A 22,933-nucleotide genomic window follows, 5' to 3' on the forward strand; every position below is an offset into this window, starting at 1 on the left:
ACCAACATCCAGCTTCTGCAACAGCGACAGCCGACAATAAGTGACTGTCGCCACCTCCTCGATCAACGACTTCAAACCTTCAATCAATCAACAAGGAAGACTGAAAGCACATAAAGTTTTAGAGCTGTATGGCAGCCCTCAGTTTTTCAAACTGTTCCATCTGCATCACTAAAATACAGCAACTTAGCATGAACCTTTGTTGCTCATTGTCCCAATTGCATTACCAAGCAGGGTCCCTTCCTTTTCCGAAATGAACCCGAGTGTCATTGAAATTCAAACGCCAGCATTAAAGTAATATCATTCCATTTCACTACTTTAATTTCAAAGTTCAGTTAAAGTATTCATAGCTGGCTACAATATCTAGATTACAGAAGCACAAATTAAGAGTGCAAGTTTTGTTACCATATTTTAGCTTACCTGTGACTGCACCTCAGCTTGGAACGTTCTAAATTTTTACTATTGTTAATTGTTCAAAATCATTTAATTCAAGTTCAAAGTTAAATCTCTTATTTCTAAATTGCGTAGATTCAAGTAGCTTTTGAGAAGATTTTTGAGGTAGCCCAAGACTAACCTTATTTTATTTGGTTTTGTAGTGCTTCAGAAGCAAAGTTCACTATTAATTTCAGTCACTAAATTAACTTTCAATTTTCCGGTTTTATTAATTCTTTTGCTAAATTAAATCAGAGTGTAGCGAAATTAATTACTTCTGACAAACATTCAGTTTTCACACAAAATGTGTCAACCTTCAGTTGCCATGCTTTTAGTGCTAATTATATGTGCATTAACCTTTCTTTTTCAGTTATTATAGTAGTTACTCATAGGACTGGCAACCGTAATTTTCCCAAATCTCAAATATCTAATTAATGCCAGTTAATTGTTAATGTAATGACCGCACATTTACTTTCTTCATTAACTGTACCCTTTTTCAAAATAAATTTCCACCAATTTCATTTGCATTTTTCCTTTCATTTAGATGTAACCCTTTCCTCCCTCTTTACTGACAGATTAACTTCGGTGACAATTGCTTTTCCCAAATTTCCATTAGGTACACGCAGTTTAATTATTCACTGTCATTAAGATCGAGGTTACACAGCCAACTCCATCATGGGCGGCCTTCCCACATTTGCCACATGTGGCTTCTCCCTTACATCTGAAAATAGTGTGCCCAAAGTGCTGGCACTTAAAACAGTGCATCAGGTTTGAGAAATACGGCCGTACTCTAAGACATAGGAAGCCAGCCTTAACATGCCCTGGAAGTTTCATGCTGCTGAACATCGGTATAAATGAGTCCGATTTCACTAGACTGCCATCCACTCTTTTCATAATGTTCTGCACATCAATAATGCCTTACCGGAACCATTCTGCTTTCAGTTCTTCTGAGGGAATGTCAACCAGGTTTCTGCAACAAAGTCATAAAATTGGAGAAACTAAAAGCGGAAGGAATGCTTAAAAATCCACTACAGAAAGGGGTTGGTTGTCCCAAAAAAAAGCTTCAAATGACTGACGTCATTTCACTGTCACTAATAAACCGGAGAATGCGGTCGGCTGAGCGCGTGTCATCTGCTAAAATCGACGATAGATCAGGCGATAGCTGTAGACGGGAGCGTAACGGATTAAAATAGGGGCATTCAATTAAAAGGTGTCTTACCGTCCACAGCTGAGAGCAGTGGGGACAGAGTGGGGGAGGATCGCCGCTTAAAAGATGTCGATGGCTAAAAAGACAGTGCCCTATCCGGAGTCTAGCTAAAATTACCTCCTCCCGACGACGCGTTCGGGAGGAAGAGGTCCAAGCGCAAGGAAGGGCTTTCACTTCCCGCAATTTATTATGGGGAAGTGTTGACCAATGCGCATGCCATAATTGAGCAACTTTGCGACATAAACCGCTCCGTAGATCGGTGAAAGGAAGCGACTGAATAGCTGGCCGAGGAAGAGAGACTGCAGCCTTGGCCGCTATATCGGCCGCCTCATTCCCACAGATACCAGCGTGTCCCGGGAGCCAGAGGAACGCCACCGAGACGCCCCCCAGGTGGAGCAAGTGCAGACAGTCCTGAATCCGGTGGACCAGAGGGTGCACAGGGTAAAGAGCTTGGAGACTGAGGAGAGAGCTGAGAGAATCTGAGCAGATTACGTACTGTATCCGCTGATGGCAGCGGATGTAGTGGTCAGCCTGGAGAACAGCGTAAAGCTCCACAGTATAAACCGAACACTGGTCGGGAAGCCGAAAGTGATTTGGGGTGTCGCCAACAATATAGGCACTCCCTACACCTAACGATGTTTTCGAGCCGTCGGTGTAAATAAATGTGGCGTCCGTCATTTGTGCACATAGAGCAGCAAATGCCCGACGATAAACAAGTGTAGGGGTACCATCCTTGGGAAATTGACAAAGGTCACGGAGCAAGTAGATCCGCGGACGGAGCCAAGGCAGTGCTGTACCCCAAGTTGTCAAGAAGGTTTTAGGAAAGCGGAAGGAAAGAGAATGGAGCAGTTGACGGAAGCGGACTCCCGGGGGTAGTAGGGATGAGGAGCGGCCTGCATACCCTACATCAAAGGAGGCGTCGTAAAAAAGGTCACGGGCTGGATTAGCAGGCATGGAAGACAGATGGCTAGCATAACGACTCAGAAGGACTGCCCGCCGATTGGACAGCGGAGGTTCAGCAGTCTCAGCATAAAGGCTTTCCACAGGGCTGGTGTAAAAAGCTCCAGACACTAAACATAATCCACGGTGGTGGATAGAGTCAAGACGCCGAAGAATAGACGGCCGAGCAGAGGAGTAGACTATGCTTCCATAATCCAATTTCGAGCGCACTAAGGCGCGATAGAGGCGGAGAAGGACCACTCGGTCCGCTCCCCAGGAGGTACCATTCAGGACACGGAGGGTGTTAAGGGAACGCAGACAGCGAGCCGAAAGATAGGAAGCGTGGGAGGACCAGCACAGTTTTCTGTCAAACATACGACCCAAGAATTTAGCGACGTCTGAAAACGGAAGGTTGACAGGACCTAGATGTAAGGAGGGCGGAAGAAACTCCTTACGTCGCCAAAAATTAACACAAACGGTCTTACTGGGTGAGAAACGGAAGCCGGTTTCGATGCTCCACGAGTGGAGGCGATCGAGACATCCTTGAAGACGTCTTTCAAGAAGGCTGGTCCGTTGAGAGCTGTAGTAGATCGCAAAATCATCCACAAAGAGGGAGCCCGAGACATCAGGAAGGAGACAATCCATAATTGGATTTATGGCGATGGCAAACAGTACAACACTCAGCACGGAGCCCTGGGGTACCCCGTTTTCTTGGGAGAAAGTACGGGAGAGAGTAGTGTTCACCCGCACCCTAAATGTGCGCTCTGCCATAAATTCGCGAAGAAAAAGGGACAGCCGGCCTCGAAAGCCCCAAGAGAACAGTGTGCGGAGGATGCCTGTCCTCCAACAGGTATCGTATGCTTTCTCCAGATCAAAAAATATTGCTACCGTTTGGCGTTTCCGGAGAAAATTGTTCATGACATAAGTGGAGAGAGCAACAAGATGGTAAACTGCAGAACGATGCTTTCGGAATCCGCATTGGGCTGGTGTTAAAAGACTGCGGGATTCCAGCCACCAAGCTAAACGGTAATTCACCATATGCTCCAAAACCTTACAGACACTACTCGTGAGACAAATGGGGCGATAGCTAGAGGGGAGATGTTTGTCCTTTCCAGGTTTCGGAACGGGAATGACAATAGCTTCCCGCCATCGTCTGGGAAGGGTACTGTCGGTCCAAATTCGATTGACGCCTGCCGCTTGGGTTCTGAGGCCATCCTTGGTTCCTTCCGGCGGCTGGTTGATTTGGTGAAGACAACCAGCATCGCACGCGGAGTGCAAGCTGAGCTTAATATCTGCAGCATAGTGCCCAGAGTCGATCGCGGTCCTCTGGTTTGGAGCCGTGTGGAGGGTCTAAACCAGAGGCTCAGACGACTCTGCGACTATAATGGTTGCAAATTCATCGACCTCCGTTATTGGGTGGAGAACTGTAGGGCCCCCCTAGACAGGTCAGGCGTGCACTACACACCGGAAGCAGCTACTAGGGTAGCAGAGTACGTGTGGCGTGCACACGGGGGTTTTTTAGGTTAGAGGGACCCCCCCTTGGGCGAAACGATAAAATACCTGACGGCTTACCAGAGAGGACATTATCATCGTTGATAAAGAACGTCCGTCCTCAGAGACCAAAAACAGGAAAAGTTAACGTAATATTGGTAAACTGCAGGAGTATCCAGGGCAAGGTTCCTGAATTAGTATCTCTTATTGAAGGAAATAGTGCGCATATAGTATTAGGAACGGAAAGTTGGTTAAAACCGGAAGTGAACAGTAACGAAATCCTAGACACAGAATGGAATATATACCGCAAGGATAGGATAAACGCCAATGGTGGAGGAGTATTTATAGCAGTAAAGAATTCAATAATATCCAGTGAAGTTATTAGCGAATGCGAATGTGAAATGATCTGGGTTAAGCTAAGTATCAAAGGTGGGTCAGATATGATAGTCGGATGCTTCTATAGACCACCTGCATCAGCAACCGTAGTAGTTGAGCGCCTCAGAGAGAACCTGCAGAATGTCGTGAAGAAGTTTCGTGATCATACTATTGTAATAGGGGGAGACTTCAATCTACCAGGTATAGAATGGGATAGTCACACAATCAGAACTGGAGCCAGGGACAGAGACTCTTGTGACATTATCCTGACTGCCTTGTCCGAGAATTACTTCGAGCAGATAGTTAGAGAACCAACTCGTGAAGCTAACGTTTTAGACCTCATAGCAACAAATAGACCGGAACTTTTCGACTCCGTGAATGTAGAAGAGGGTATCAGTGATCATAAGTCAGTGGTTGCATCAATGACTACAAGTGTAATAAGAAATGCCAAGAAAGGAAGGAAAATATATTTGCTTAACAAGAGTGATAGGGCACAAATCGCAGAATATCTGAGTGACCACCATCAAACGTTCATTTCTGAGGAAGAGGATGTGGAACAAAAATGGAAAAAATTCAGAAACATCGTCCAGTACGCCTTAGATAAGTTCGTACCGACTAAGGTCCAAAGCGAGGGGAAAGATCCACCGTGGTATAACAATCATGTACGAAAGGTACTACGGAAACAAAGAAAGCTTCATCATAGGTTTAAGAGTAGTCGAATCATAGCTGATAAGGAAAAGCTGAACGAAGCGAAAAAGAGCGTAAAGAGAGCAATGAGAGAAGCATTCAACGAATTCGAACATAAAACATTGGCAAACAATCTAAACAAGAACCCTAAAAAGTTTTGGTCATATGTAAAATTGGTAAGCGGATCTAAATCCCCTATTCAGCCACTCGTTGACCACGATGGCACCGAAACAGAGGACGACCGAAGAAAGGCAGAAATACTGAATTCAGTGTTCCGAAACTGTTTCACTGCGGAAAATCGTAACACGGTCCCTGACTTCAGCCGTCGCACGGACGCCAAAATGGAAAATATTGAAATAAACGATATCGGAATTGAAAAACAACTGCTATCACTTAGTAGCGGAAAAGCATCCGGACCAGACGAGATACCCTTAAGATTCTACAGTGATTATGCTAAAGAACTTGCCCCCTTTCTATCAGCAATTTATCGTAGATCGCTGGAAGAACGTAAAGTACCTAGCGACTGGAAGAAAGCGCAGGTCGTTCCCATTTTCAAGAAGGGTCATAAATCAGATGCGAATAATTATAGGCCTATTTCGCTTACGTCAATCTGTTGTAGAATAATGGAACATGTTTTGTGTTCTCGTATTATGACGTTCTTAGATAATACAAATCTCCTTCATCATAACCAACATGGATTCCGCAAACAGAGATCATGTGAAACTCAGCTCGCCCTATTTGCCCAAGAAATTCACAGTGCCGTAGACACTGGCGAGCAGATTGATGCCGTATTCCTGGACTTCAGGAAGGCATTTGATACGGTTCGGAACTTACATTTAGTGAAAAAAATACGAGCTTAAGGAATATCGGACCAGGTTTGTGATTGGATTCAGGATTTCCTAGAAGAAAGAACACAACATGTCATTCTTAACGGTTCAAAATCTGCAGATGTAGAGGTAATTTCGGGAGTACCGCAGGGAAGCGTGATAGGACCTTTATTGTTTACAATATACATAAATGACTTAGTTGACAACATCGGTAGCTCCGTGAGGCTATTTGCAGATGACACGGTTGTCTACAAGAAAGTAGCAACATCAGAAGACTCGTACGTACTCCAGGAAGACCTGCAGAGGATTAATGCATGGTGCGACAGCTGGCAGCTTTCCCTAAACGTAGATAAATGTAATACAATGTGCATACATAGGGGCAGAAATCCATTCCAGTACGATTATGCCATAGGTGGTAAATCATTGGAAGCGGTAATGACCGTAAAATACTTAGGAGTTACTATCCGGAGCGATCTGAAGTGGAATGATCACATAAAACAAATAGTGGGAAAAGCAGGCGCCAGGTTGAGATTCATAGGAAGAATTCTAAGAAAATGTGACTCATCGACGAAAGAAGTAGCTTACAAAACGCTTGTTCGTCCGATTCTTGAGTATTGCTCATCAGTATGGGACCCTTACCAGGTTGGATTAATAGAAGAGATAGACATGATCCAGCGAAAAGCAGCGCGATTCGTCATGGGGTCATTTAGTCAGCGCGAGAGCGTTACGGAGATGCTGAACAAGCTCCAGTGGCGGACACTTCAAGAAAGGCGTTACGCAATACGGAGAGGTTTATTATCGAAATTACGAGAGAGCACATTCCGGGAAGAGATGGGCAACATATTACTACCGCCCACATATATCTCGCGTAATGATCACAACGAAAAGATCCGAGAAATTAGAGCAAATACGGAGACTTACAAGCAGTCGTTCTTCCCACGCACAATTCATGAATGGAACAGGGAAGGGGGGATCAGATAGTGGTACAATAAGTACCCTCCGCCACACACCGTAAGGTGGCTCGCGGAGTATAGATGTAGATGTAGATGTAGATTATAAAGGCGAAGGAGGTAACGCAGACTATGGGTTGATAAATGCAGCAACATTTGGAAATGGATACCATCCGGTCCTGGGGCGGAGGAGCGAGAAGAAGAGAGGGCATGTTGGAGTTCCCGCATGCAGAAAACAGTATTGTAGCTTTCGTGATTTTGAGACGAGAAAGCAAGATGTCGCACTTCCGCTGCATGTTTCTTCGGGAGAAACGCTAGCGGGTAATTTGAAGAGCTCGAAATCTCAGCAAAGTGCTGACCCAATGAGTTAGAAATTGCGACGGGGTCCACTAATGTGTCATGCGCGACAGTGAGCCCAGAGACCGGGGAGAAACTAGGCGCGCCTGAGAACCGTCGAAGCCGACTCCAAACTTCCGAGGAGGGAGTGAAGGTGTTAAATGAGCTAATAAAGAATTTCCAGCTTGCCTTCTTGCTATCGCGGATGACGCGACGGCATCGCGCACGGAGCTGCTTATATCGGATACAGTTGGCCAAAGTTGGATGGTGACAGAAAATGCGAAGAGCACGTCGCCGCTCACGTATTGAGTCACGGCATGCCTTGTTCCACCAAGGAACTGGGGGGCGCCGGGGCAATTCGGAGGTGCGTGGTATTGAATGTTCCGCAGCTGTAAGAATAACGTCGGTAATATGTGTGACCTCATCGTCGACGCTGGGAAAGCGACAGTCATCGAATGTCGCTAGAGACGAAAAAAGTGTCCAATCGGCTTGGGCAAACTTCCAGCGTCGCGAGCGCATATATGGCAGTTGAGGCTGCAGTCTAAGAACACATGGAAAGTGGTCACTCGAGTGTGTATCATCAAGGGCGAACCATTTGAAGCGCCGAGCTAGCGGAACAGTACCGACCACAAGGTCCAAATGAGATAAATTTGTCGTGGAGACAGACAAAAAAGTGGGGACCCCAGTGTTGAGGCAAACTAGATCCGCTTGGTGGAAGACGTCTAGCAATAGTGAGCCACGTGGACAAGGATGTGGAGATCCCCAAAGCGGGTGGTGGGCATTTAAGTCCCCAACCAGCAAATAGGGGGGGTGGAAGCTGACCAAGAAGATGAAGGAGATCAGCTCGTGCCATTGGTGTGGACGATGGAATGTATACCGTACGAAGAGAGAACGTGTATCCAGAAAGGGAAAGACGGACGGCGACAGCTTGGAAGGAACTGTTTAAGGGGATTGGGTGATAATGGAGAGTATCATGGAGAAGAATCATGAGTCATCCATGGGCTGGAGTGCCTTCAACAGAGGGGAGGTCATATCGGACGGACTGAAAATGAGGGAGAACAAAGCGGTCAGGGGGACGCAACTTTGTTTCCTGAAGACAGAAGATGACCGGCGAGTAGGATCGTAAGAGGATCGACAATTCATCCCAATTGGCTCGAATGCCGCGGATATTCCAGTGGATAATGGATATAGGGTGAACAGAAAATGGAGGAATGTGACCAAGGTCGCTGTCAACTCAACGACTGCTCTCAGCTTGCGACCGACAGCATGGAATGGCATTCAGTCGAAGGCAGAAGATCCTGATCCATAGGTTGGTCAGGAGCAGCTCCTGCCACCAGCGATCGGCCGGTTGACCGGCCACCAGCAGTGCGCCTCGGTGACACAGAAGACGGCCGAGGGCGATTTCCGCCAGCTGGTGCTGTAGATGGGACACGCCTTGGCGGAGAAGGAGAGGAACTGTGTTTCTTTGTAGCCTTCTTGGAAGTATGGTGTTTAGATGAAGGAGGAACCGATGGTTGTGAAGTTGCGGTACATAAAAACTCTTCACGAGTATGCTCTTTTTTCGAAGACTTGGCGTCTGACTTTTGGGCTCGAGATTTAGCAGAACCCGACGAAGGGTGAGCCATAGAGTGGGCAGGCGAAAGTGGTGAGGTTGAACGGGCGATCTTTGCGCTGGCCGATCTGACGACCGTGGTACTAAAGGTGAGGTCGCAAGTCTGCGTGGCCACCTCCTTTGTTGGCCGAGGAGAAGCAAGGACAGTGCTGTATTTTCCTGTCTGAGGCACGGTGGGCTGTCGACTGGCGAATAATTTTCGAGCAGCAAAGGTCGACACCTTTTCCTTCACTCTTATTTCCTGGATGAGCTTTTCGTCCTTAAAAACGGGGCAATCTCGGGAGGAAGCAGCGTGGTCACCCATACAGTTGATGCAGTGAGGGGATGGAGGTGGACAAGCACCCTCATGGGCATCCTTGCCACACGTAACACATTTGGCTGGATTGGAACAGGACTGGCTGGTGTGATTGAACCGCTGACATCGATAGCAATGCGTAGGGTTTGGGACGTAAGGGCGAACGGAAATTATCTCATAGCCTGCTTTGATTTTCGATGGGAGTTGAACTTTATCAAATGTCAAGAAGACAGTGCGGGTTGGAATGATGTTCGTGTCAACCCTTTTCAGAACCCTATGAACAGCCGTTACGCCCTGGTCAGACAGGTAGTGCTGAATTTCTTCGTCAGACAATCCATCGAGGGAGTGTGTATAAACGACTCCACGCGAGGAATTTAAGGTACGGTGCGGTTCCACCCGGACAGGGAAGGTGTGGAGCAGAGAAGTACGCAGCAATTTTTGTGCCTGGAGGGCACTGTGTGTTTCTAACAACAGGGTGCCATTCCGTAATCTGGAACAAGACTTTACAGGACCTGCAATTGCGTCGACACCTTTCTGAATAATGAAAGGGTTGACCGTGGAGAAGTCGTGACCTTCGTCAGACCGAGAAACAACAAGGAACTGTGGCAACGATGGAAGAACTGACTGTGGCTGAGACTCAGTGAACTTACGTTTGTGAGCAGACATAGTGGAAGGTGAGGAAACCATTGCGGAAGAATCCCCCATGATTACCGGCGTCTCCGATGGCGCGCTCCTCCCTTGTGGGGGCCCTCACTGAGGGCACACCCACCTTAGGTGATTGTTCACACCTCAGGTCACACCTCCCGACAAACGGACGGAGGGACCAATCGGCACTTTCGGAAGGTATCAGCTCGGGTAATCACCCCTCCCTGGGCCTGGCCGTTATCAGGGGGTACGTACGTGTCCTACCTGTCTACCCGGGGCGGGGAATTACACGTTACCCCGTCACCGGCTACGCATGGAAGTGCGTGGGTCGGCCTTCAGACACGCACAGGGAGGAAAAAAGAGAAAGGGAAAGGAAAGAAGAGGGGGTCTCAAACGCCGCAGCGGAGAAAAGGGCAAAGAGAAGAGGGAAGGAAAAGAGAAGGACAGAGGAAGGACGCAGACTTGCAAGTGTAGAAAGCAAGGAATTTGGAACAGTTTCGAGCGTCCGTCTCCGGACGTAGGCACAAACCATACTCCCAGAGGGGGAGAAAGGGAAGGAAAGAGCCAGAGGTGAGGGGGGGGGGGGGGCGAAGATGGGGGACGGGGAAGGATGCGGAAAGGGAAGGGAAGGTATGCAGCCCGGAAAGGAAGGAGGGCCACATTAGCTCGGGGTCCCGTGCTCGCTACGCACGTATCCACAAAAGAGTTGTGGACCCCCTGTGGGGGTAGTTCAAGGTGATGTATAGTTCAGTTTCAATTGCATACTCCCTGAGGCATTGAACTTGTTGAAGATTCTTTACTTGTTGGTAATTGGGCGTTGACCAACATAGTCCCGTTTCGCAATCGCTTGACAGATTTTGATGTTCCAGCAATACCCTCCAATCTTTTTTGTACTTAAAATGGTAGAAGTTTTTGAAAACTGCCCTTTTTTCTTTTAACTATTAGAAACATATTCTGAGAAACAGCATGTGTTCTGTTACAAATGACAGAGTCAGGAGGATTTGGTAGGGTGTTGTTACCTATTGTTACCTACCAGCGGCCCATCCATTCCGCTGGGAGATGAAAGAGAAGACTTTGAAGGATCCGTCTTGATCCCATGAGCAGCCAGGGATCTAAAAGTCCACCTACTCGGAGCCCCATGTGCTTAGGTAAGCCTTATACAACTGAGGCGTGGCAGATTCCACAGAGGTTGCCCGCTAATAACTGTTCCAACTCAACAGTGCACAGCACACCTTGATATCAAGGGTTTTATTTTTTATTTTTATAGAGGTTTTTACCACCCTCGTGATCTAGCTAGTTATGCCAAGATCCCCATTCCCGTTCCACTGTTGCACCATACAGCAGTGGTCGCTGAAGCAAGCCCCTGAGCTTACGGTAACATGGGACTGGCGGTACTTACCAGCTCCCCGCCCAGTAACCACGGGGTTGCCAAGCCCATACTCAGCAAACGAATGCTGAGCCCCTGAGGGTGATCTTTTTGTTTTGTAGTTTAGGGAAGAGGCAAGCAAATTTTCTTTTTACACTTCAGAGATGATGATAACTTCAGAATGAATGGTGAACAGTTGTGAATGTTTGCAAAAAAATACTCTGGACACACTTGCTACTAGTCAATACTCATTACATATTCTAACTTTCTTTTAACTGGTATTGCATTGGTACTTCAGCCTTTAAAGTGGGAGCAGGATGTGAGTCCAGTTTGTAAAGTTTTTTTTGTTTCTGGGCGAGGTGGGGTGGGGTGTAGGAGGAGGGTGGTAGAGGCATCTGTCCCTTCTGCCTCTCACAGAGTACACCCTCAATCTTGTGCCCACAGCCCAAGGAATAGGGAGGGCAAGCTTTACAGTCAACCAGTAAACCACCATGCCCATTCTTTCAAACGTTTTCCTTTTCTTTCTTTTTTTCAGCAAGAAAAAGTTTCATAAATGCTTCAAATTTTGTGCAAAGTTTTTTTGGAAGTCACTAAGTGCTCTCATTCTCGAATACTGGATGAATATAATCTGGGTAATTTGCATGCCATGAGTTACACAGACTCAAAACACATACAGTGTTTCTGCTTTAATACTTGACTTACTGTGTTAAATCTTTAAAGTAAAATTAAAGCTCTTAATGAGTAGATTATGACAGCATTTAAATTCAGCAATATTGTATGAAATACTAAAAAATCAAATTTTTGTTGCCTCTGCAAGACATTACACAGGCAACCTGCAACTGGGCCTCAGGTTAGCCATTTAGTAGTATACATTAAACTTTGCCTTCAGAAATTAGAAACAACACACAAAGGTAGCATATACATCAGAAGGAACAGCACAAAATGGTAATGTGTTCCTCAGTGGATACTTACTTCACAGAAGCAGTTCTGCTGACAATGGTGCTGTACGGATGGAAGGGCGACTTCGCAAGTGCCTGCACGAGGTTCGGTCGGTACATCGGGTCAACCATCCACAGGGAACCTTTACCCAAATTCTGCTGAAAGCCAGAAGCACACTGTCAAAGAAATCTCAGTATGCTCACCGATGGTGGAAACAATCCATATCACTGTTCCCCGGCTACCAAAACCAATACCAATAGTTATTTTTTTATTAAGACTAAATAAATAACTAGTATAATTAATAGCTGGAAACTTTTCTGTTCTAGAACATTTTAATTCTCACTGAACACTTGTGAAATAGTGGATAAAAAAAGAGTTGACAAAACAAATTCTTATGACAAGCAAGGCACACACAATGGAAACAGAGCAAGAAATAACTGCCCTTTTAGTCACAGACAGGCTAACTGAGCCTGGACAACCGACGTGTCATCCTCAGCTGATGGTGTCACGGAGATGCAGTACGGAGTGGCCTGGGGTCATGCACTGCTCTCCCAGCTGTAGTCAGGTCAGCAGACTTGGAGCCATTACTTCTCAATTGAGTAGCTCCTCCACTCGCATCACGGGGCTAAGTGCATGCTGCAATAGTCCTCCCACAAAGGGAAAATCCCCAGCAGTACTGGAAATCGAACCCAGGTCCCTAGCATGGCAGTCAGCCATGTTCCCCACTCAGCTGTGGAGGCGGACTGAACACAATAACAGCACAGTGAATTAAAAATCCAGCTCTGCTATAACGTCCTTTACCAATAATGCTACCAGTTTTGGAAGATTATTTACCTTTTTTTAGTCATTTCAGTGTGGACAAAACAAATACATGCCGAAGATAAAGAAACCAGCTTGCAATTTTACATGGCCCACGGCAAAAGGCATTACCTTCTAAATTACTGCACCTCAAAATCACTGCGCCGATATTTCACAGTAACTAGGACACACTGTACCTATAGCCCATTCACTGAGAATGGAGCACAGCACACGCAAACTAAAAATTCTACATGCCGCACTGTTGGCTGACACTCTTGACGCTAAGCTTCCTGGTTATTGGGGAAGGGGGGGGATTAACAGAGAATGTACTTTATACTCAGAATTTTGGAGCACATTCTCAGGTTTGCAGAAATAAAGTGAGACAGAGAATACACTTCGGTTGAGAATGTTCTCAGGTTGAGTAAATTGGTGGAGGGAAGTTACTCAGTGTGAGTGGTCTCTAATTTCATATACACAAATATAGATAAGTTTTTCACAAGTGGAAAACATGCTCAGTTTTTTTTTAAATGAGCTCTGTTGCATAGCTGGGCAAGTTCTGTTGAAGCTAAGTTTTATCGAGGTTTTTTAAATAAAATGGTAGAATTGATGTTACTTGAAAGAAAATGAGAGAGAGAGAGAGAGAGAGAGAGAGAGAGAGAGAAGTGATGTAACCTGAAGAAATGCTGATGAGAAAAACTGTAGAAGTTTATTCAGTTTAATAATAATAATAATAATAATAATAATAAGAATAAGAATAACAAAAATAAGTAGGCGGATAGGTAAAATGAATAACCAGTTTATCACACAGCTGGTATTGCTGTTTTTGGTAAAGAAACCACATGGTCAACTGCTGAAGTACTTGATGCACGAGTAGACTATTATGCGTCATTTTGAACCTAAACTTTCTTGTGTTAGGAAACCCTAATACATTTCCAGTTTGGCGTAGACTTTGTTCACATAATGTGTTTTCCTAACTTTTTTGTTAATAAAGTTTCCACGTACACAGAAAATTCAGAAGCATAATCAGAAAACGCATTTTCACCAACTGTCTGTTGTCGCATGTAAAACCAAAATAGAAATGTAGTGTGACTGTTTCAGAACACACTGATGCTGGTTCCATACTTTAACACTGACTACTTCCATTGTTTGAGCAAGCTGAATGAAAAGTACAATCACGCAAGTGTTCTGTGCTGGAGACGATGGACGAACCAAACTGAGAACATTCTCAAGAAGAAGGAGAGCTTGTGAGAAAGAACTCTCCCGTCAGATAAGGTCCTCTGAATTTTTTATTCGCATCAAATTGAGAACTTTCTCAGAGAACAGTCTTTTGCTCTGAGAATCTTCTCCAGAGAATGATCTCTTTTTTTTTTTGTATTTTTTTTTAATTGATACATACAACCCATTATGTAACACTGACATGCTACATCTGACTTGCAGCAGCCTATGAGGTAATAGCTTGTGTTACAATCCACATAAAACTGAAGGTTGGTGGCTTATCCTTTGCCATGAGTTCGTAATTGTCCACATTAAAATGGCTGAACATGATTAATCATCCTAAACAGGTGGCTTCATTAATAAAGCTGCAATTGATAACTGCCATGAGCAAGTCACATGCGGACAAGCTTAGAATGATAGGAATCTCTACAAGGGATACGACCAAATTTTCTGACCTGGACAACTCTTATCAGTTCTGGAAGGCAGAGAGACAAGCAGAAGTCTTTCTGCACATGCCAGTGGATTTTCTGCCCAGATGAGGTTGTCATCCAAAGTTACACCCAAGTTCTTCACCTTTTTCTGATACAGTATTGGAATACCCAGGAAGCAAATGTTCACATAATTAAGAACAAATTAATTTCCTATTTTATAATGAAATACTGAAATTATTTTCGTTTTCTTTGCATCTGGATTTGTCCCAGGTTTAATACCAAAGACATATCACCATTTGTCTGGACAATGATGGTATTGATATCTTTACATCTGAGACTGCAGTTGAGCCAGAAGTCATTAACACACAAACAATATTTACAAGGGGATAGAACTGATGTCACTGATATACAAGGAGAGTAACAGTGGGACCAGAACTAACTCCTGCAGAACTCCTGAGAGAACTTGCTTCCTGGATGACTTTTCCATTTTCACAGACAAGGTACTGTAGCCTGTGTCTAAGGCAGCACTCTGGCTACTCCTGTGTACTGTCTGAAAATTACAGCTGTCACATTTTAAGAATCATTCTGCTATTTCTCCAGAATACTTACTTTTTTTTTTTTTTTTTTTTTTTTTTAGGGGGGGGGGGGGGGCAGGGGTGGTTGGGGGGAGAGGGGTGATGAAAATCTGATCATCACTGGGCCAGGTAACAATCCTGATTTCTCATTATATGATCAATATTTTCTAAATTACATACATTTTGACAAGTTATAATAGCCACAATAACACTTGAATGGACATCACATGCTGAAATAATTTCAAATATACTTACAGGGTATGTCACTTTATTATTATGTTCATAAAATACATAAAATAAACCAGATTGACATGAGAAGACTAAATGATGCTCCTCACAGGGGTTATTATTTACTGAAATTATAATTCCAGGAAAATAAAGTTTAATGCTGCAAGACCCACAGAGTATTGTCACTTGGTGCTGCAACTGACAGTTGATCGTTAATGCAGACACATGTAACATACTGAATGTAAACGGACAGAAAGAGTCATTACTGTCTGCACCGTTGGTGATTATAATAGGGAACAGTCTGAAGTGTGACATTTCTAGGTCCTGGAGATACTTGTGTGTATTGATTTAAGGCGAAATCACAGCTCGAAGCTAATTTAAGGAAGGCAGCTGTCCGTCAGCTTTATTAGAAGAATGCTATGCAAAAGTAATTCATACACAAATAACATAGCTTATCTGAGAGAGGCACTGTGTGTCATGGAGAGGTTTTTTTGTTCAACACTGAGAATGTATATTCTAAGAAGAGTCAAAAGACGCTACTTCCTCCTATCTGCATCTCACAATATTATCACGACTATAAAAATCTAAGTTCAAGTCGATATAGAGGCTCACCAACAGTCAATCTTCCTGTGCACAGTTCATAAACTGAACATGAGAAATGGATGTGAAGTGAAACCAGTACACGCTATACCTTCTACCTCACACTGTTAAGGTGACTTGCAGGGTATGAACAAATGTGTCAGGTGCTCCTTAGACTCTGGTTTTTTGCTGATTATCTACAGTGAATAGTAATGGCTGAAGACTTGAGGCAGAAAGAATGGCAGGTTTTTAAGTTATATTTACCCCTTCATAGAGGCCAAGTGATTAAAAGCATACAAATCTCATGTGCCTGAAACTCCTTGACAAAGAAAAAACAGTAACACAAAATCACGTCACTTTGAGCTTTAAAGGAGAACAATAACACCTATATTTAAGTAGACTGTAGAATTCAACCTCAGCCAAGTTTCTGAAGCACAATCTGGAAATGGGTGTGATGCAAAAACCAATTATCTGTTTAAACAAATTAAAATGTGACAAGGAATGTCAATTCTACAATTTAAAAAAAAAAGAGGAACACTTTATACTCTGGGCAACCACAGCTGTCTGTGACGACCAGTTTCACAGCTCATAGCCGAGTCTTCACGTACACATCTGAGTAGAAAAAAAATGGGAAAAATATAGCAAGCAGTATTATCTTTACCCAAAGTTACAAAATAATGTAGTAAATAACAATAACAGTACTCACAATCAATTCCTATAAAATCCAGACTGGGATGCAATGGACACCCTATCATTCTTAGTCAAATCAAAATAAAAATTTCATCGAAAGAACGGTGGGCGGGTAATACAACTGGCAGAACGATGCAGTCGACCATCCCAAATAGAAGGGGAAACCAACAGAACTGATAGGAAAATAATTACATAAACTCAACACTGGGAAAGCATGTGGAATAGACTTGTGTAGCAGTAGCACATAGCGGCATGCAGGCAGAAAAGTAGATCAGGTAACAACCACAATAGGAAACCTTAAACATAACAATAGAACATTAATAGCCGATAAAGACATGTTGGAGGGATCAGATATAGAGAAACAGACTAACCAAAAGAAACTGAAAAATTGAAGAACCTTACCTTCATTTTAAGTTGAAAATGCAGCTATAAACTGTGAAACTGGTCGTCATGTTATAAAGAACAACAACATTCGGTTCATCACTCATCCAGTGTTTGCTTATTTCTTAGATGAGATGTGACCTTGTTTCATTTGTCATTAAATATTACACATATTTGTGTAATTACTTCAATAGAACATTCTGTATCATACAGTTACATTATTTAAAATACCTGTCTTCTAGCTCTCAAAAGAGATACTGTAAATGTAAAACATCAGTGCTGAACCAGGAACAAATAAATTATGTTACTCACTGGGGCCTTCTCGACCTTCCGGAAGCACTTGTTGAGAGAGAGATTGTGCCGCACACTATTCTTCCATCCAGTGGGTGCATTCTTGAAGTACGGGAAGTGATCCAGTATCCAAGCATAGATCTCCTTCACCGGTAGCGCGTGGCCCGGAGAGTCCTCGATCGCCATGAAGATGAGGCAGGAAAAGGAATAAGGGGGTTTGGAATTAACGTGAACCTGTAATAAGGATAATAAGAGCATACATGTAGGAGCTCCTAGGAAACAAACACTAATGCTACCAAAAAAATTGAAATAACTTTGAAGTTCCCACAGTCACTCACTCACATCACAGTGATGTCTGTACCATCTTGAAACTTCCCCGCATGTTAAAACTGTGAACCAAAGTGGGTCTCTAAGCTGGAGTCTCACATTTCATCACATTTCACAGGTAGTGCTCTTACGACTAAGCTATCTGGAAAGGACTCACGTGCTGCCCTCACAGTGTCGCTTTTGCTGGTACCTCCCTCCTATAACCAAACTTTATAGATCACCACCCACATACCCACAGAAAAGCAGACACCTATATTCTGAGTCCAGGGTGGAACAAAATTTTAACTCACCACAAATGCTCCCATTGTCACAGGATCTTTTTCTCGGTGCAGATTCCTGATATTCACCGTACACTCACAAAATGTTCGTATGGGAACAAACCCACTTCATCGCTACCTCAGAGATGCTGTCTCTCATCACTCGTGCACTGACTATAACACCCCGTTCAGACTAAAATGGTTCAAATGGCTCTGAGCACTATGGGACTTAACTTCTGAGGCCATCAGTCCCCTAGAACTTAGAACGGTTCCAGACTGTAGTGCCTAGAACCGCTCGGCCAGCCCGTTCAGACTAGCTTAAATCTTGATAACCTGCCATTGTAGCAGCAGTAACCGACCTAAAAACTGCACCAGACACTTGTTGTCTTATATAAGCATTGTACACCACAGCACCGTATTCTGCCTGTTTACATATCTCTGTATTTGAATATGTATGCTTATACCAGTTTCTTTGGCGCTTCAATGTATATTTAATGCTAGTGGGTCTCTCTCATTTCTTTCTTTTCTTTTTTTTACAACAGCTTTACTTGCTAATCAAAGTCTGCATTTTATACCTTCTTTACTTCTGCGGCACCAGTTATTTTGCTGTGCAAATAGCAGCACTCGGCTATCACTTTTAGTGTCTCACTTCCCACATGGTCCAGTCACATTGACGTGACTGTGACCACCTGTTAAAAGCCTAAATAATCACTGCAGCATGGATCTGTGAGAAAAGAGTCAGTGATGTTCTGGAAGCTACTGACAGGGATGTGGAGCCATGTTGACTCCAGTGCCATGTCCAGCTGCACTAGGTTTCTCAGTTCAAGATCCAGGGCGTGAACAGCCACATCAAGGTGGTCCCACAGATTCTCAACTGGTCATTCACCCCTGTCATCTACAGCCTGTTGTGTACCACAGTTGCCTCAGTGATGGTTTTGGATTGCACCATTCTACTGTGCATGGTACACTTTAACCACAGCAACATGTAAACAGTTTAAAAACTTAACTGCTTGAGAAACAGCTTCCACACTTGACCCGAAAGCCAATGATCATACCGTTTTGGATGTCAGATAAATATCTCCGATTCCACACTACGGCAGTGACCGCTCTGTTCTCCATATTCCTTTCAACTAGCTTTATATACTCTCCCCCTGTTAGTGCTGTCACCTGCAGTCCATCAGTTGTTACATACGCCTATGTTGAACATAGGTGGTGGTCCCATTAATGTGACCAGACCATATCCTACCGAGCAGGAGTAGTTGTCAGGAAGACATTAACTTCAAACAAAAACTGAAATAATTTTATCATGTATTAAGTATTGATCACTTACCCAGTAATGTGAAGTATCTATTACCACTAAAAATATCCCTCCATTCTGTGCCTCACTTATGCTGAGTGATGGACGGTGTAAGTCATTTCTCCTTCCTGTTTCTTGACCTACTAGGACCACTGCAGTTCCTCTGCTTTTTCCAATTTTTCCCATGTTCCTTGATCTTCTGCCCAGGCTTCATTTTCCTTTCTTCTGTCTATAGTAGAGATTTCTTATTTCTTCTGCATTGAAAGTATTCTAAATTTAGTATTTTATTCTTAAAAAAGTTTCATTCTGTTATTTCCAGTTGTTTGTTGATACTTCTTTCAGTTCATTTCTTCTGTCTTTCAAGTACCTTTACTTTGTCCCCAGCTTATAATTCACTTTTAAACATTAACATGTTCATAAACATTCTGGTCTCACCAATGTTTACACCATTTTACACATTACTTGTTGTTGATAATTTTTGGAAAAACCATATGCTCCTGCCATTTTATTAACTCTTACATCTGTTGCAAATTTTTCTAGGCCATTCTGCTGAGTAGTTTCTCCAAGGTATTTAAATTTCCTAACTCATTCTGTTTTACCTATTTGTATTTCTTCACATTTCAGTGCATTTTTTATATTTGTCATTAATTCTGTCTTTTCAGATGAAATTTGGAGACCAGATCTATTCGCTATACCTTCCACGTTTCTAGAATTATATTTATATATGTTGCAACGTTTCCAGATTGTGACTGACTGTTGACAATAAATTCCAGAAGGAAATAAATGTACTGCAGGGCAGCTGTCAATATGCCCCACTGTTTGGAGAGCTGTCAACAAGAGTTTCTAATATGGACACCACACATTCTCCTAATTACACACCTAGGTGCAACAAACACTTTTGCACACAGAAAGTGATGCCATATGACATAATGAATGAAAATAGAAAAGGTAAATGTACTGTGTTGTCATAATGTAACTGATATATTTAACTTATTGGAGATGTGACACTCAAATAGTAATGTACAAGTTTTAGAGCTGACAACAGATTGTGAGGGTCTCAATTTCTATACTTACTGCAACTGCTGTTACATCTAATAAATGTGACAGCCATGTTCATGGTGGTGAAAGTTAATTATGTTATTGAACAAATAAAGTCTATTGAATATTGGAGATGGAATATTGGAGATGATAAGAAAGAGTGGAGTTTCGGATCTGAAACCATATGCCCCACTGTTTGGAGAGCTGTCAACAAGAGTTTCTAATATGGACACCACACATTCTCCTAATTACACACCTAGGTGCAACAAACACTTTTGCACACAGAAAGTGATGCCATATGACATAATGAATGAAAATAGAAAAGGTAAATGTACTGTGTTGTCATAATGTAACTGATATATTTAACTTATTGGAGATGTGACACTCAAATAGTAATGTACAAGTTTTAGAGCTGACAACAGATTGTGAGGGTCTCAATTTCTATACTTACTGCAACTGCTGTTACATCTAATAAATGTGACAGCCATGTTCATGGTGGTGAAAGTTAATTATGTTATTGAACAAATAAAGTCTATTGAATATTGGAGATGGAATATTGGAGATGATAAGAAAGAGTGGAGTTTCGGATCTGAAACCATATGATGAACCATATTCTGTAATAAAACACAGGTGCATGGTGGCATTAAAACTGAATGTGCCAAGACACTGTGACATTGAGTTTGCACCTTATCTCTTTCATTGGGTTTGCGACAAGTTTATGAGGTATTGTTATATTCACTTTTAATTTGTGATAATTAATGTGTGCTTAAAAATGCAGAAATAAATGGAATGTAATTCAACCAATGAAAATAATTCAACCCTTAGAACACACAGTGGACCGAGTAAAATTGTGTACGATATGGAAGACTCATCTGTGCAATTTTCAAATTCGTACGGGGGTGGTCTGATGAGTCTAATAAATTTCCATGAACGAATGGTACGTTTTTGTTGCGCCCTCACGGTTGGTAAGCTCGATTATTTGGAAGATCATGTAAAAAATTTCAACAATTTACATCATACACCTGCCTGAATTGGTCAGGGTGTCAATTGCAATTGAAAATCGAGATAACCGAGTTCTGTGCTGTTATTAAACATTTGTATTTGAAGGCTTTGACTGCCACAAAAATCAAAGCAGAATTGGGTTAAGTTCACACACTGTACCATCATTGAAGACCATTCACTTTTGGATTAGAGTTTAAACATGGTCAGACAAGCACTGAAGCACACTCCAGCAGCCCAACTGTAGGCACCACAAAGGAAACCACTGACAAAATCCATGATATAGTAATACAAGACCACCGAATAAAAATTCATGAGCTTGCTGAGACTGTAGGCACATCAAATGAGTGTGTGCATAATATCCCACACAGAGAACTGGCTAAGAAGAAACTGTGCGTGAGGTGGGTGTCAAGATTGCTCACAATTGACAAAAAACTCATCTGGCACAAAATTTCAACACAATGTCTGGTGATATTTAATTGCAAACCACTGCACCACCCCAAACATTACTGATAATATTGGTGGAAGTGCATGAATTGGGCTTTGAATTGGCTCCTCATCCACCCTATTCACCAGACTTAGCCTCAAGGTACTTCCTCATATTTTATAACTTGAAACTTCGGATTGCTGGGAAGAAATTTTCATCAAATGAGGAAGTGATGGTTGCAATCAATGAGTATTTTGCATTTTGACAGAACCAATTTTTCTGACATGATGAAAAACCTGGAGAATTGATGGACCAAGTATATTTTCCTCAAAATAGACTATGGCTAGAGGTAAAGTGAGCTGTTTATGGAACAATTTTTTTTTCCTCCAAGTTTATCAAACCAGTCTTGTAATTCTGCTGCTTTATTTTCCACCCTCTCCCCCAATTACATGTACAACCGATAAGGGCGAGAGATTACAAAACTAAGCCCACACTTACCAGAGGGTCATAGGGGACATGCTGCGGATGCTTGCCGCGGGCAGCCATCACAGCGACAGCGGCTGCACCAGTTACGGGCGTGGTGCCGGGGGTGGTGCCCGTGGCAGTGGCGGTGGCAGCTACAGCAATGGCGGAGCCGGGACTGGCAGGCGAGCGCCCACTGGAGGAGCAGCCGCTCGAGTCGCTGGCAGGGGGCTCTCCGGTCGAGCAGCAGCTGCCCTCGTCCACGTAGTCACTCGTCGGGGAGCCCTGCGCCCCGGCATTGCTCGCCGTACGCAGGTTCATTCCTGATGGGCATCCCAACACATGTCACGGCCTTTAAGCAGCACTGTGCATGCATCTGTGAGCCTAGCCGCTCCTCGCTACTTCTCTGTAAAGCTACAAAGCAGTATGTCACTGTATAAAAAGGAAAATCTCAGTCAGATATTTGATAAATTCACAAATACACAGGTGAACTAGTCAGTAGACATTTTCAAACAGCAAATATTCCAGTATAGCCAACAAATTATTTTAACTTTTATTGTGCAGACAGTTCCATACTTTTCTCCAAAGCAGATGACCTATGAAAGGGAATTTATTTGTTGAGCAGAATATGTAAAGAATCCAACCTTGAAATATAAAAAGATAAATAATAATTAAAAAAACGTGGCTTATAAGGAAGAAGACAACGAAAGATCAAAAACTGCTATTGATAACGAAATGTTACTGCAAGTGAAATACTTGAATTATACAGAATATGATGTATGAATGTGACAGAGCCAGAGAGATCAAACAAGCAGAATTCTGAAATATATGGGGAACAAT

The 22,933-nt window shown here is 43.2% G+C and overlaps 1 protein-coding gene across 1 annotated transcript in view; it reads right to left on the bottom strand.

Annotated features, from left to right (window-relative positions):
• The window catches only part of LOC124717163 (rho GTPase-activating protein gacZ-like), an 85,338-nt gene that overhangs the window by 31,339 nt on the left and 31,066 nt on the right, over positions 1 to 22,933 (bottom strand). Inside the window, exons 3-5 of the mRNA XM_047243933.1 lie at positions 22,130 to 22,416; positions 17,308 to 17,520; positions 12,132 to 12,253 (exon numbers count right to left, since the gene is read on the bottom strand). Coding sequence (XP_047099889.1) covers positions 12,132 to 12,253; positions 17,308 to 17,520; positions 22,130 to 22,416 — 622 coding nt within the window. The remainder of the gene's footprint in view (positions 1 to 12,131; positions 12,254 to 17,307; positions 17,521 to 22,129; positions 22,417 to 22,933) is intronic.

This window comes from Schistocerca piceifrons, chromosome 9 (genome assembly GCF_021461385.2).
Source record: "Schistocerca piceifrons isolate TAMUIC-IGC-003096 chromosome 9, iqSchPice1.1, whole genome shotgun sequence".
NCBI classification, from domain to species: domain Eukaryota; kingdom Metazoa; phylum Arthropoda; class Insecta; order Orthoptera; family Acrididae; genus Schistocerca; species Schistocerca piceifrons.